Genomic DNA, 16,645 nt, shown 5'->3' on the forward strand with positions numbered 1-16,645 from the left:
TAGACGGCTCAGAGTCCGAAAAAATGTTTCCAGTGAGGTATCACCATCCTGATGAGCTGCTCCTTGTCTTTTTGACATATTCCCCATTTCTATTCTCAACTTTAAGAAACAATTGCCACTACAAGTGAAACACGTGTATCATCATCAGATTAATTTTCAATTTTTCAGTTGAGCAATTTCATGTTAGTTTAAAATTCTAATATATCTTATAAGTCAAATACATCAAAAGATATTTTTAACACTTCATAAGTTCAAGAGGTTATATTGAATTGAACCCTCGATACCACTTACGATAAATGACATGATAAATATTTGTCACTTTATCAAGTTGATGTTATTTAACAAAATACATATCACTTGAGATAGAAATTAGTTTTTTAAAGCTTTCATTGTAATCTGAATAGATTAAACGTGTCAATGTTCATTTGTAATTTTACTTGGAGCAATCCATCACATGATGTATAGCTGTTTCAAACCTGCGTGTAATATTGATTTATGAGGGCCCGAGAATATTTCTAGTGTATTCATGCAATAACAATTATACCATCTGTATAAATTATTTTACAATAATTACATTAGATGTATGTTTCATTATAATACGTTATTCTGATTGGCCAACTGCACATCTCGTGCTATTCCTGAAACAATTGTATTAGACAATAACATTTATCATTCATGATGGCACGAGGTCCCACAATAAAGTGCACAGGTAAATTAAATGAAAACTTGATAAAAATCGTGTTTTCATGATTCTAGCTAAAAAAATGTAATTATAAGTATTGAATGCTTCTTTTTGTAACTTTATAGGGTTGTAAAAGCGTTGACCGTGCGCACATTTTTAGTATGAAGCGCTTCCGCGCTTCATACAAAATGTACTTCGGTCAACGCTTTTACACCCCAATAAATTTACAAAAAGCAGCATTCAATTCTTAAATGAAAACCGATTGTCATGACGTTACATATACACTGAAACGACCAATTTGAACCAATGATTACGGTTTGGTCGTCGAATATTTAGCTAGTTAGAAATTGCTACAAGGAATGTCTTCTATTAAAGATATAAAAGGTGTTCCATTATCATTTTTTCATGTTTACATATGTTAGTGTTCATAATATAACACACACAAAAAATATAAGATGTTTGCAACTGTACGATATCAAGCAATTGTACTATAAAAAGCATCAAGTATATTCGGTAAATATAAGACATGCGAGGGCCTGGGTGGCTAAGTGATCTAAGTAGTTTTACAATTGTAATCACTAGCCAGTCAACAAAGGGGTTATCAGTTCGATCCCCGCTCGTGCAGGTGCATTCGACTCCAATCTTAATTGACTAGGACTGTCAGTGTTCCTATCGAAGGTCAATGGTTTTCTCCGAGCACTCCGGCTTTATCAATCTCTACAAATTTAAACTGGCCGCCACGAAATAGCCCGAAAGTGGCGCTTAAAAGTGGCGTTTCTACACTAACAATCAATCAATCAATATAAGACATGTGTTTGTGTACGTAAGCCTGTTCTGCGGGACTCGAATCAAAACATTTGGAGAGCCAAATAAAATACGAAATTTTATATCATTTCTAATCTACAGCTCTGAAACATTGTGCAAACTATGGTGGAGGCATTCATTGAAGCAGTGTGAGGTCCAGAATGAACAATTTTGTTTGCAAATTAAGGTTTAGAAAGAATATTTGTTTTAAATTGAAATTCAAACTTATTCTAAAATGTTTCATATTCAACACTGTAATTAAATCTTTGAATAGTGTTTTTATTGGTGTGAATGTTGATTTTGTCATTAGTAAATTAATACCTTACTAAATATTACACATATATACTTTCACGGTACTGCAATCTGTCGATACTAATAGTCTTGCATAACAAAAGGTTTTGTTTTTTTCTCTGACTGTTAATGACGTTTTCACACTAAATCTATTGGATGTTGGGTGTGTACTGATTAATATACAAGTCTTGGGTACATGATTGTTTTCTTTATTTTTATTTTGAACCAGCTGTTCGTATCTACAAGTACTCAAACATCTGTACTTAGTTTCTTTTCGTTTGTTGGATGTACAAGGACGCGTGCGTGTCCACTAAGTGTTTTTGTTAGAGGTTTTTCTAATTGTATCCATCTGATATGTTTAGCCTTTTCCAACTTATTGTTATTGTTTTTAAGTTGTACTGTAAAATCACTGTCCCTGGTAAGAGGAGGGTAAAGCGCTCACAAACATGTTTAACCTCGCCACATTATGCATGTGACTGTCCTTCATCAGAAGCCTGTAGTTCAGTGGTTGTTGTTGGTTTATGTCCGTCATATTTCATTTTCGTAAACTGTTAATTATTTATGAATAAAGTCGTTAGATTTCTCTGTTAATTGTTAAAAAATTTCATATCGGGGCCTTTTATAGCCGACAACAAAGTATGGATTTTTCTCATTGGTAAGGACTGTACCGTTGCATATAGTTGGTCACATCAACGTCATAGAACTTTTATGGATAGTTGGGTCATTGGTAATCATACCACATCATTTCATTGTTGATGATGATCGTTAGATCGACGAGGTACGACAGTTCTGTATTTAACTTCATTGTAAGTGAAGTTTGACCAGTGAAGCAGTTAGGCTTGTATTAGAAAAACACATTTCTGCATTAATTTACAAAATATAAATTAACTTACTGCATTATATTTGCAAACCATATTTTCCACTCTGCGTGTCATGTTAGAAGCTGGTAATTTATATGTCAAGTAATCAGCATCAACATACACGGCTAATTCGATTGTGAAATCAGTAGAAGGCACCGACCGTTTGTGTATCCTTTCATGGTTATATTCAGTTTGATGAATATCTGAAATAGTATGAAAAGTTCAAAGTACATATTTTTTTTCATTATTTAATAAATGGCAGGATATGCTTGCTAAATAGATACAAAATACTCCATGGTACTTGATATTACACTTATAAAATACATTTCGGTTCGTCTTAAACAGAAACTTTTTCTTATTCAAAGTTTTGTATAGTTTTTTTCTGATTGATGCTTATGGAATCAACTTTTTTAAAGGGAAGTAATACTATTATAAATTGATACAAAATACAACTTTGAAATAAATAAATTGAACAGTAAATCAATGCTTACCATTCGTTTGACTTAAATCGGAGAACAGTAAATCTTCTCTTCGTTTTCTTGCTATCATTGTTGTATGCTGTTTGCTACCTAATGTACCTCGTTTTCGAATATGATGAGGTAATACCTCAAAGTGAAGATCATGATTGCTAGTTGACATTATTCCACGCTAAAATGATAAATGGTATTGTTACTTTACGTACATATGCATATAGGAAGATTATTTACTTATGTGAGGTTTTGGAATTTGTGTCAGATGTTTGGGCTCCTTGTTATTTTTCCGAAGTTATAGGGTTAAATACTTAGTCTCATAACACCCATTTTCTGTTCATATAAGACCTCAATAGCTCATGCATGTAAAAGGTCCTTTACCAAAATTTAAGCAAATTCTTGATTCAGGATCCAAATAATACAAATGCAAACATACGGTGAAAGTCCAAGTCAGCCTTTTCCCGCCAATTTTTTAAACTTAAATTTTTTCAACAGTAGCTCCATTTCATTCAACTATTTTAAGTTTATATTATTTCTTACCTAATGCTCTTTTGACATTTAGTATAAATTTGAAATTTTGGATGTTTTCACCTAAATGCGTCATAAAAGTATACATCCCGTACTGAAGTTGTTGTTGCTCTTTCTGTGGTTTACAAGAGCGTCTAAGACACAGTTACATTAATCAAGAACGAGTGATACTTGCAATATACTTTTCACGTGTTTCTGTAGAGAATTGCATGAATTTCACTCGAATCCAACGCATTTATAAATACTTAACCTTTGTTTTGTTATATAGCTCTTCAGCTGTTTTGGTTCTTATATAACTTTGGCTTTCAAACATGTGACATTGAGCGTTCCTGATCAATTCAGAAAAACGATTAGGACATTTACAATGATTTCCAAATTCTACATGTAAATGTTACTTTTATTTGTAACTATATTTTCGATCTTACATATTCACTATATATAGCTACTGTTTAAATATTTGCCTTATTTCTAAATAACAATTTCATACCAATTCTTCGCAAAATGATGCCGAGACAGTTCCATCATGGGAATGGACATTTCCAATCAAAAAACAATCCGGACGATCTCCCTCCCATTCTGTTTCTTCTTGGTCAGTTAGTATGGACACTTTAGCTGAAGGGTGGAGTACCGACTTTGTATGTTGAAGAGTCATTTTGTAAGATTCACCAAAGGCAGACATTTCAATTTCATATGATTCTGTAGAGTCCACGGATCTTCTTCGTCGATGGATTGAAGAAGCATCTAGGCTGCAATCATAATTATCCTCTATTATTGATTGAAAAGTATAATATTGTTTCTAATGGTTTCATAATTTCGGTGGATAATGTATCCGTTCTTTCATAACAGCAAACATTGTTTGATAATATATCAGTAGAATTGTTGATGAATACAGATCGTCTTTTTTATGTAATTGTTCTTTCGTTCGTGCTGTGTATCTTTTGTTATTCCAATGACCACTAAACAAACAACTATTTTCATCATACATTTATCAATAGGGTTGTCAAAAGTCAGTAGCATTTTAAAGTATTTCATGTTATATGCTTTATTTTTTGTTCGATTTTGAATTGCGATATAAGTGGTTCTCATTTAATTTGGGAGTTCTTTAGTTTTATTAGGGCTCAATCAAATGATTTCATACACTAAATGCTTTCTTTCCCAAATTCTTCATTTATTTTCACCATGTCGATTTTCTTTTACCTTTACCTACGACGTAGTATTTTGTTTACCTTAACATACGATAAAGCCATTTGTATGTTTTTCTTTACCGTGACATTTGTTTAGACACTTTTCTATTGTTGTTGACATTGATATTTGTTGAGACATTGGTCTGATTTTGTTGAAAATGATATATGGCATAACCACTTGTCTGATGGTGATAACCTTGACATATGATATAGACACTTGTCTGTTGTTTTTAACCTAAACACTTGTTTTATTTTTTGATTTTGAATTTTTCGTTTTGAATTTTCCTCGGAGTTCGGAATTTTTGTTGTTTAACTTCTTCGTTACCTTACTATTGTTCCTGACAATGACATATTAAAAAGACACTTCTATATATGTCTTTTATGGTTGCATAGCATTTTCGACTCATTTAAACATTGTTGTTATTTTTTATCCACCTATATCAACCCTTTGTTAATTTTTTTATTTGCTTTTCTTATAGTTTATATGTCCTCGTTTCAAATTGAGAATCTTTGATTGCCTGGTTGTCATTAGTTACTGTCTGTCATTTTTGGTTTTGATTTGTTTGTAGTTTTTTTTGGCAAAAACAAACCGTTGATTTTCTCGTTTGAATTGTTTAAGTTTGTCATGTCGAGGCCTTTTTCAGCTGACTATATATATGGTATTAGAATAAAGATAACATAAATTGAAAAATATGTTGTATGAGACAATTTAATCAGAGAATCAATGCCATATAATTTGTATCTTAAGGTCACTGTACGGTTAGTTTGAAATACTAAACAAACATAAAATGATCCTACCTCTGTTTATGTGAACTTGTAACCTCTTGGACTGATGTCAACTCGAACTCATTGAAGCCATCTAAAAGTGTTGTGTACAGATTTAAAAATTGATGATATATGTGGAAGAAATGTTATTAAAGATAGTAATGAGATATAAAAAAAATATCTTATGCTATTTTTTTTATTCACTAAAATTATTTACTTTTTTGTCAAATACAAGATACCAATGATAACTTTCTTCAATAACGTGTCGACACAAGACCTAATGTGTACATTATTATTAGTCAAAATGGGTGATTATAATCAAGCTACAAATGCATATACAATTGATTTTGCGCAAAACATCTATACTATTAAACGAGAAGACCTCATTTTGTGTGTCGCTTCTCTTCCTTCCACGATGAATTAATCGTCATGCCTCTGTGTTCTATGGTAACATATTCATAGTCGCATTTGTCATCCATTCTTATGATAATTCAGATTGAGAAAAACGACAAAAAAGGAGTCCGGATAATGATTCCGTGATCAGACTGACTTTTAGTCATAGATAAGACTTCCGGTTTGAAACATCACAAGTAAAACCAATCGTATAATAGATAACAAAAATGAAAAATAAATAAGCCAATCAGAGCGTTCTCCATAAACTGGTGTTTAGATCGCAAGAACCACAACTATTATACCTCTTTAGAGAGGACAATTATTTTTCGCGTTTATCTACATGTAAAATACGATTATACTACTTTAATATATAGAGACTCTGTATTCTGTCTACTGTTTTCTTTGAAAATTTTACTATTTAAGGGGTCATACCAGTTGCATATATATAAGAATAAGTAAACTGACATGTTGACACAAGTACAACCAATCGTATGATAGATAACAAAAATGAAAAATAAATAAGCCAATCAGAGCGTTCATCATATCATGGTGTTTAGATCGCAAGAACCACAACTATTATACCTCCTTAGAGAGGACAATTATTTTTCGCGTTTATCTACATGTAAACTACGATTATACTACTTTGATATATAGAGACTCTCTGTATTCTGTCTACTGTTTTCTTTGAAATTCTTACTATTTAAGGGGTCATACCAATTGCATATATATTAAAATAAGTAAAACATGTTGAAACAAGAATGTGTCCATAATAGTACACGGATGCCACATCGGCACTATATTTACTAAGTTTCGAGTTGATTGTTTGCTGAATACATAGAACGGTAGTATCATAAAACAGCAAAAGCTTACAGTTCATTTTTTTCTTTTTTTTTCTTCCTGATTTACAGGTATTAACATATAATATAATCAAGCAAGTAAAATAAGTTTCAAGTTGATTGGACTTCTACTTCATCAAAAACTACCTCGACCAAAAACCTTAATCGGGATAGACGGACGAACAAACGAACGAACGAACGAACGGATGCACAGACTAGGAAACATAATGCCCATAAGTGGGGCATTAATATTTATTGTTGAAAGTGAAAGCAGTGATTTGGAAAAAATGAAAATAGGGTAGAGATTAAAGGGAATCATGACCTTTTTCGGGACGTCGGGATCGGGTGTTTTTAAGCTCGAGATTCGGGGATTGATCCTTAATGGATCCGGGAATATATTTTTCGATTTCGGGATATAAATGTCTTTAAATTCTGCATCTCGGGACTTCATGGTTTAAATTTCGGGATCATGACACCCCCCCCCCCCCGGACTACCCCTCCAATTAGCCTTAGTCGGTCTTAGTCATTTATACAAGATTCATATCCTACCATTGGCATGGTTATAAGGCCCTCAAAAGACAAAGCACTGATGGATTGTCATAGAAGCATATTTTATTAGACTAATAATAGTCTATACAAAAGCAGTTACATTTATTTTATGTTGAAGCGAAATTCTCCATACATTATACCTTTACAAAAAATCATCCTACAACAGTTCACAAGCTGTATATGCCCGCGATTTCGCGGGTGTGTTCTAGTATGTTATTATTTCAGAAGTAATACATATTCAATACTTAGTTAGACTTCAAACCGATGACCAAAATTCAAAAACTAAAAATTTGAATTACTGTTTTGATTAAAATATGTATATTGTGGCTCATTATACTTTTAGGAAAACTGAAGCTGCATTACTTTCATATTTTGAAAACAAATTGATTTTTTAGTCAATGCTCATATTCCGATGCATATTGTTGAACGCAAAAATAAACATTGCGTGTACGTTACGTAGATTTCCCCTTATACCACATTAAGAAATTTAGTTACCTTCACGAAGTTGTCTGGAGTTGATAAATTCATTTAAGTGAATATCTTCGAACAATGATTTTGCCTGAAATGTAAAAGAAAGGTTTGTCCCAAACAAATAATTCACAATTCACATGAACATTACCTTCATAGTTTTTTTATCATTAAATCAACCAACTTTTGTACAACTGAAATATAAAGATATACAAGCATGTATATTTGTCTTCAAAAAAGAGGGGCGAAAGTTACCATAGGGACAGTCAAACTCATAGATCGAAAGTAAACTGACAATGCCATGGCTAAAAAGAAAAAGACAAACAGACAAATAATAGTACACAAGACACAACATAGAAAACTAAAAATTAAGCAACGCGAACCCCACCAAACTTGGGGTGATCTCAACTACTCCAGAAGGGTATGCGAACCTGCTCCACATGTGACACCCGTTCATGTTGCTCATGATATTACAAACCCGGTAAATTGTCAAAATCGGTAGGTCACATTCGCGAAAATGGAACAGGATTGTAGTTACGATAGAAGGAACATATTCGATATCATCTGTAAAACGGACATTCCATACCGATGAACCAATTCGGGCTGGCGTCAATGAAATTTACGAAGGGTTGATTTCAACTTCACCATTTAGAACTCTTGGTTGAATAGCTTTCTTGTGAGCAGCAACCCTTTATCAAAGAAAGCATGATAAAAATTCAGGCCTGGGAATGTCATATTAATTGGAAGACATATAAAGATACAGATGCTTGTATAATCCTGCTTCTATGTTTGGTAAACTGTAATGTTAAGGATATATGTTTACATTTGTTTGATGTGTTTTATGATTTGATTTTGCCATTTGATAAGGGACTTTCCGTTTGAATTTTCCTCGGAGTTTAGTATTTTTGTGATTTTATCTTGTACACTACAGTTCGTGTTTGGTAATCTTTGTCATGTCGATGTCGATAAAAATTAAACACATAAGTATGAAATAAAAAAAAACCCGTTGAAATAGATATTATAGTATTATTACGATATATATGCAAATAAGTGTAAGCAAAATATAGAATATTTTATGCTTGCGACGGTGCAATCTCTTAACAGCCTTAGGTTCGTGCAAATATTTGGAAAAATATTTTCCGTCAATTTGCATTTACTTTTCGATTTAATATAGTGAATGTATCCGGAGAGGATCTAATGTAACCAGATGAACACGGTAGAGCTATCTCCATTAATTAGAAAGGGTACTTAAACAAAATGTAGCAAACAAAAACAAAAAGGTTTATATTATCTAATAACTATTAGACTAGGTTTGAAACTTGGTATAAAGGTTAAATCGGATTTAAATAAAATTCTAATAAAGAGTTTATTACAATAACATGTAAACTACTTTTATGCATTCAAAGTTCTATAAATTGACATACAGTTGCAAACAAAGCAACTTTTTAAACCGAAAAATATGATAAACGATTTGTTATACAAAAGAAGTCGGTTGAATACTGAAATCATTCTTTGTATGCTTTGACATATCTTTTATTTTAGTTTTTTAAAAGTAATTCCGTTTGCACTTCATGTATGGGAAAATATTAAAATAGTAATCTTCTTATATAAACAGCGTGAGATAGATACTATATGTATAAAACGTGAGATGACGGTTGGATATTCGAATAATCTTTTTAACAATCTATTAACGGCATATCCCGAACACAATTAAATGTAGTGAATCAAAATTAATTTACAAAATATTTTGCGTTTGAGTTCTTTTTATAATTCAATGCCATTAATACATCTCATGGCCATGATGTAACAATATATGTGTTTGTGTCATAAAAACCATGATATAAATAAAGATTGTATATTATTTGAAACTTCGAAGCAAATGAGAGTCAATGATCTATTTATCATTTTTAGCAAACTAAAAATCACAAGTGCACCAATACCTGACAAAACAGTGTGTATGTTATTTACAAATGTAAAATTGAAAAAAAACATTAATTATTCAAGGTTAAATTGTCAATAACCATGTTTATGTTTATGTGGGAAAATCTCTCAATATCCTTGAAAAACTTTCGATGAAAATTTTCACCGTTTATTCTGCGCGTGATTGGCCAAATATGTGCGCACATATTTTTTGCTTGTAGGTTGCACTTTGTAAATACAGCTGTTTCTCAAAATACGCCTCTTTTGGGGAGTAATTGAATATTCATAGAAAATTAATTTTGTTTACATACTGGTTCTTAGTCATGCTCTCTGTGTTCCATATCGCAGAGACAGAACTTGGGAATGTTACCAGTAAATAAACACGTGCATATTGTTTACATTGAAATCTGTGGTAACCTTTCATTGATGTAGGGGTAGTTAAGAAAATTAGTGTAAGTTTAAACTCTGAGAAGTTCAGGGCATATAAACGTTGAAAATATGCCGCACAGCCCTATATTTTGACCTTTAAAAAAAATTATGGTGCATATGAACTTTCAATTCTAGGATAAGATTTTTTTCAAAACTTCATAGTAAAAGTGGTACAGTTTTAGCCGTAAGCCTCGGTCACACCTTACCGGATAGCTCGAACGGACGCCTAACGGATAACTTTTTTTCAATCCGTTGATGTCCGTTAGACGTCCGTTCTTATCCGTTAGGCGTCCGTCCATATCCGTTGCGTGTCCGTTAAGCGTCCGTTTTATCCGTTGACGTCCGTTCTGTCCGGTGGAAAATTTTGAGCATGTTCAAAACTTTGAACGGACGTCCAACGGATAAAATGTCCGTTGAACGTCCGTTAGACGTCCGTTAGGCGTCCGTTTTGTACGGTACTCGTCCGTTTTGTATCCGTTACGTGTCCGTTATGCATCCGTTGGAGATCCGGTAGACCAATTCACCAACGAACGTCTACCGGACGCCTAACGGACGCCTAACGGACGCCTAACGGATAAAACGGATATGAAACGGACATTAACGGAAGAATAACGGATAAAACGGATGCCTACTGATAGTTTATTCTCATAAAACCATGCAAGTACAAAGGTTACAGAGAAGTTGAAAAATAATATACATAAAAAACTAAATATGCATTAGAAATGCATAAAATTTAAAAATACTAGATGTAAAACGGACAAATGCCAATTGAAATTTCGCGTCAGAAATGCCAATATATGGTATGTTAGATTTTCTTGAGTGTCCTATTTATTATTCGTGATTGATCTTGGAGTAAGAGCACGTCTTCGCTACCAAACAGCTCTTATTTAGGCCAGACTCATCTTAAATGTAGCAAATATAAAGCTTTTAGCTGTCGAAAGGAGAAGACAAAGGAGATGGTGGACACGACCATGGCTCAGTCCTGAAAGACGACGCAGTTTTGGTCTATATGACCAACTCATGACCGAACTTAGGCGGGAGGATCGGCATTCCTTTGTACACTTCCTTCGAATGCCCACAGAGATGTTCGACGAGATATTGCAGCGGGTTGGGCCTCGCAAAGCCAAGCAGAATACCTTTTACAGAAATCCGCTGGAACAAGGACTCAAGTTAGCAATTACACTTAGACACCTTGCTTCTGGAGCAAAATATCGTAGCATGCAGTATGGATGGAGAGTTCCGCATAACACGACATCCGTTTTCATACCAGAGGTACATAATATAAACAAATTCAGAAAATCAACTTAAACTCTATAAGACTGAATTACCACACTGCTTCTACCTTGATTTTTTTTAATCAGAGGAGCTCTATATTTGCACACATATCATGCTTAACAAGACGCAATACAAAATAAAATCAACTAAACCAGTTAACTCAAAAAGTGACCCTCGTGTGAAGAAACGTAAAAAAAAACGGATTAATTGTTCAATTTGTTTGGTACGTGTGACCTTGATAACTGTCCTACTGACCAGACCTTCCCAGAAGCAAATATTATAGCATATATACTAGATACCATGTCCATCTGACGCGCCTTTAATTTTCAGATGGTTTATTTCTTTTTATTTTCAGATGGTTTATTGCCTTTAATTTTTAGATGGTTTATTGCCTTTAATTTTCAGACTATTTTGTTCATCCGTTTTATCCGTTACGCTTCCGTTAGGTGTCCGTTTTATCCGGTACTCGTCCGTTGGATGTACGTTCGACGTCCGTTCTGTCCGGTGTGTATCCGTTTCACGTACGTTCAATGTCCGTTGTGTGTCCGTTAGGCATTCGTTACATGTCCGTTAGTACACCAACGGACTCCCAACGGATAAAAAAAATTTCAACGGATAACTTTTTTTTTATCCGTTAGGCGTCCGTTCGAGCTATCCGGTAAGGTGTGACCGAGGCTGTAAAAGGAGTTCCTATGGGAAATTGCATTGTCAATATTTACAGAAATGCAACCTGTAAAGACTTGCTTATTTTATTATTCAATTATACAGTCTTTTTTATAAAAAAAAAATGATTTTTTTTCGAAAAACTATGGATTTTCTTATCCCGGGCATAGATAACCTTAGCCGTATTTTGCACAACATTTTGGGAATTTTGGATTATCAATGCTCTTCAACTTTGTACTTGTTTGGCTTTCTAAATATTTTGATATGAGCGCTATTGATGAGTCTTATGAAGACGAAGACCAAGTCCTGTGTATTAAATTATAATTCTTGTACCTTTGATAACTATTGCTACGCAATCGTATTTATTGCTTACTGTTTGTTGAACACTCAGTGGTAAATATTTATGCAGATTTACTACAAAATATATAATTGAACTATGGTATTTTTGAAAATATTGACAATTTTCATTAAAATAAACATGCAATAGGAGTATACTGCAAGTGATATTAACTCGTGAACTTAGTTATATCAGCCCATATTTCGTTTTCAATTAAAACTGAACCTTTCGATTTCAAAATATGATAAACTACTTCGACCTTTTAACAAGTACACCAGTTTTAACCCTAACCTTAACTTGTTCACAAGTTATGTTTAACAAAGCAGCAAAGCTTACCACCTTTGATAATGTAACTTTCAATTTTTCAGATTAGATACCATTGAAAGTGTTAAAGGGTTACAAATGCAATTTATTTTAAGCAACGCCTTTAAATAGGAGTCTAACAGAATGTGCAATATCAAATTAAACTATGTATAATTACACATAATTAAGTTCCATTTAAAATGTTCAGTAGATTTTTTATAACCTTGGATTTTTTATATCATTTAAAATCAAAAGTTTACAACTTATCGGATCATCGAAAAATTGATTACGTCAGTCAGAAATAAACAGAAATTTAAGTTTTCTGCAATTGTACTTGGAGCAGTTGGATTGTGACACTCTTGGTCACTTCTCTAAAGAATATTGATAGAGACAATTACAATATCCTATGATGATACCATCAAACCAGAGGCACAATTCCCAAATACGACAATGTAATAAATGTGGACATTCGCACGAAAGCAGTATATTGTACACCATGTGTTGATATATAATGTTTTTTATTATCAAATATTATCAACTGATACACAATAAATCGTTTATACTTTATTCCTTTTTAACAATTGCCTAATTTTTTAAAAAGAAGTAAAGGCTTTAAATACAAAGGGATAATACAATAATCATACGGCAATTAAACATAGATTTTACTATTTCAAAATTCGAAATGAAAGAAAGCAGTCTACATAGCAATTCATAGAAAACGTAGACTAAGCATGACCAAATCCAGTGGTTATCATATGTAGTAAAGGCAAATGTATTCTGAAGTAGTGTCCTTCGTGTTGCTGATGGTAAGATCATATTTGTAATAACCTTGTTTTGATTTATAAGGGGACAAAATTTAGGCCACAGCAATTGGACTAAATCCGTGGTCCCACGGGTATATTTGTAGTGTAACTATATTGAAACACGAATTCAAACGATTCGAAAAACTAATCATAACTTATCATCAAAGTGCAATCAGTCATATTAAGTCATATCTTTACATTCTTTTTAGGCACTGTTCATAAATAATGAGTTATAAAAATAGAGACATCAGATATCAATATATAAATGAGGAGATGTGTTATCGAATTCGATAGGTCAGTGTCATATGTGCGCAGATCAATTCAAACCGTAATTACTGGGTTGGGTATCTATGTATAAACATATTGCACACAAAACATAGTAAGAATATAATAGCTCAGTACGTTGCATAAAAAATACAATTACACGCGATGATTTTCATTCAAATAAGCATATACTGTACATTATATTAAATATATTACACGATTAAATCTGTGGTTAATATCCTGCTTTGATATTAATTTCTGTAATTTTGAAAAATAAATTGCTTTCATGAACACAGGGCTACTTTACATGCGTATTTATATTTGTTAAAGTAACTAGTTTTACTGAAATAAATAATATTTGTAACGATACGTAGCCGCAGGGATTATCTTATAAGAAGGCATAGATATTGCAACTGTTTTGACAGTTTTTCACCTTCGCCTATTTGAGAAACGGTTAGACCGTTTGTTTTCCCGTTTGAATGGTTTTACACTAGTAATATTGGGGCCCTTTATAGCTTGTTGTTCGGTGTGAGCCAAGGCTCCGTGTTGAAGGCCGTACATTGACCTATAATGCTTTACTTTTTGAAATTGTTATTTGGATGGAGAGTTGTCTCATTGGCACTCACACCACATCTTCCTATATCTAGATATGTGTTTTCTGGATGTGTAATTTGGATTATCATTATTTACTTTATAATTCCACAAATTACATTTTGATTCCATACTGATTCATAGATAGAAAAATTGAATTGAACCGTCCTCAAACAATTCAATATTCTGTAATGAGGAGTGTTTAAATAGCTCATATTCTTAACACCGCGTTTATTTGAAATTTTATAACATTACATGTAGTTCCAGTATTTGAAAATAGTCCATTCTCGTTATGTATTTTGAATGAAACGCATTTGTCTGAGACATATTCAAATGCAACGCTTTTAAAAGTAGACCTGTTGAAAACTTTACAGGGAATATTTCCGCAAATCTAACATTTTTCATTGGCGACCTTTTCTCTTGATAAACAATGTGACCATTTTGTAAAAAACATTTGGAGATGTGGTATGATTTCCAACAAGACAATTATCCGCCTACGTTCAATTGACGATCGAAATATAAAACAGATCTAAAAAAAAGCCGAGAGAAAGACAAACACAGATTTTTGGATGAGGTGAAAAGTCAAAAAACTGTTTACGAGTATAAAATAGGTAAACATGACAAGTGCAACAATTATTGACAATGAATAAACAGTTTTTTCAGACTGATGTCTATAAATATATCTGCTAATGTCATATTTAATGAACATGTTGAAATAGTCAAATTGTTAAGGTATTGTCAATTTCAAGGTTTATTGCTCATTAAATTAAAAAAAAAATATGCTGTGTGTGATAAACGCATTCGCAAACAAAGGGTAATACAAATTAAATTTAATGTGAGAACTGCTTTCGTTTTAAGTTGAGTTTCTTTGATAACAAATTCATGCAATTTTTTTCATACATTATCTTTAACATTTTAATTAATCAAAGATTTCTGTTTTTTAGATATCAAATACTTTTAAACTGATAGAGCAGATCGATCCTCCAACTTACATTTCGGTACACACAGACGTATTTTTTTTTTTAATAAAACAAAAACTTTGTCACCTTTTATAAAGTAACTAAATTGATTTTATTCTCTCCTTAAAAAATATAAACACCCATATGCATCTACCCAGCGCAATAAAAAAAGTTAAATGATTTTATTACTGTTGATTAAACCTCATGTAAGAGATTGACAGAATTAAAGACAAATTAATCAATTTTTTAAAGTGACAGTTTTAATAACTGAGCATAATCATATTTAATTGAAACATACATTTAAACTGTGGGACAAATAACCTTGAGTCCTTTATACATGTTATACTCTACAACACAGTATAAAATCAGATCAACAATAAATTAGATACTCTAACTAAATTCTTAATTCAAACAGGATGGCGTCTAAAATTACTAAAAACGTAAAAGTTCAAAACAAAGTTTGATTGACAAAAACGAGAAGACGTTGCACTATGTAATTATAAGTGTTAATGGAACGATTTAACATCATATGACGGCATATGCATGATTTCTTTGTTTGCTTTCAGTTATGGTAAATGCTGATTGTCATTTTATAAATACAGTTCAAACCATGGTTTCTTCATTTGGAGTGTTAAATATCAAATGATATTTGATTATTTACGTGAAACAGAAATTACCAGTTTCAATCAAGTCAAAACCCCAGGTCAAAATTTTATATTTTTTTCTCAAAAAAATTTCAACCAATCTCAATATCACCGCCAAAGACTACCTGACAAATAGATAACGGCCACGAACAACTAGATTTTTCGAGGTCTGTTATATTTCATGTTGTAGGTTAGAAAATATATATATATTGTCGTGTTTACATGAATAAGCATGATATTTTGTTTTTTTAATCAGTCAACCAAATGAATCATCATTGTTTCACTCTTGATGTGGACATTCTTTTCCTTTTAAAAGCTGAATCTCCAGTTAAGGTGGTATGGGTGTCTTCCTCCATCTTGGATTGTAAAAAACAGAGAACCAAAGGTCCAGATTTTCTATCAAGTTAGCAAACTTTGATGCAGGAATGCAGATATTTAATGTAAATTTTCATTTAAAACAAACAATTTATAAGAATATAACTTATAAATATTAATATTTTTGCAAATGTTGATTATTTTTGGTTGTTAATTTTTTTTTTTTTAAATTGGCAGTTTAAGGGGAGGTCACCCTAAAACAGTGCATTTTTTGAAGGATTCTACATGGAATTTTCCTATTTTGTATTTTAG

General features: G+C 32.4%; 1 protein-coding gene across 2 annotated transcripts in view; it reads right to left on the minus strand.

The window, feature by feature from the left end:
- The window catches only part of LOC139517927 (A disintegrin and metalloproteinase with thrombospondin motifs 16-like), an 81,087-nt gene that overhangs the window by 34,242 nt on the left and 30,200 nt on the right, over positions 1-16,645 (minus strand). For both annotated transcript variants that reach the window (XM_071309479.1, XM_071309478.1), the window contains exons 3-7: positions 7,858-7,921; positions 5,618-5,678; positions 4,123-4,381; positions 3,129-3,285; positions 2,671-2,840 (exon numbers count right to left, since the gene is read on the minus strand). In XM_071309479.1, coding sequence (XP_071165580.1) covers positions 2,671-2,840; positions 3,129-3,285; positions 4,123-4,381; positions 5,618-5,678; positions 7,858-7,921 — 711 coding nt within the window. The remainder of the gene's footprint in view (positions 1-2,670; positions 2,841-3,128; positions 3,286-4,122; positions 4,382-5,617; positions 5,679-7,857; positions 7,922-16,645) is intronic.

Source organism: Mytilus edulis, chromosome 3 (genome assembly GCF_963676685.1).
Source record: "Mytilus edulis chromosome 3, xbMytEdul2.2, whole genome shotgun sequence".
NCBI classification, from domain to species: Eukaryota; Metazoa; Mollusca; class Bivalvia; order Mytilida; family Mytilidae; genus Mytilus; species Mytilus edulis.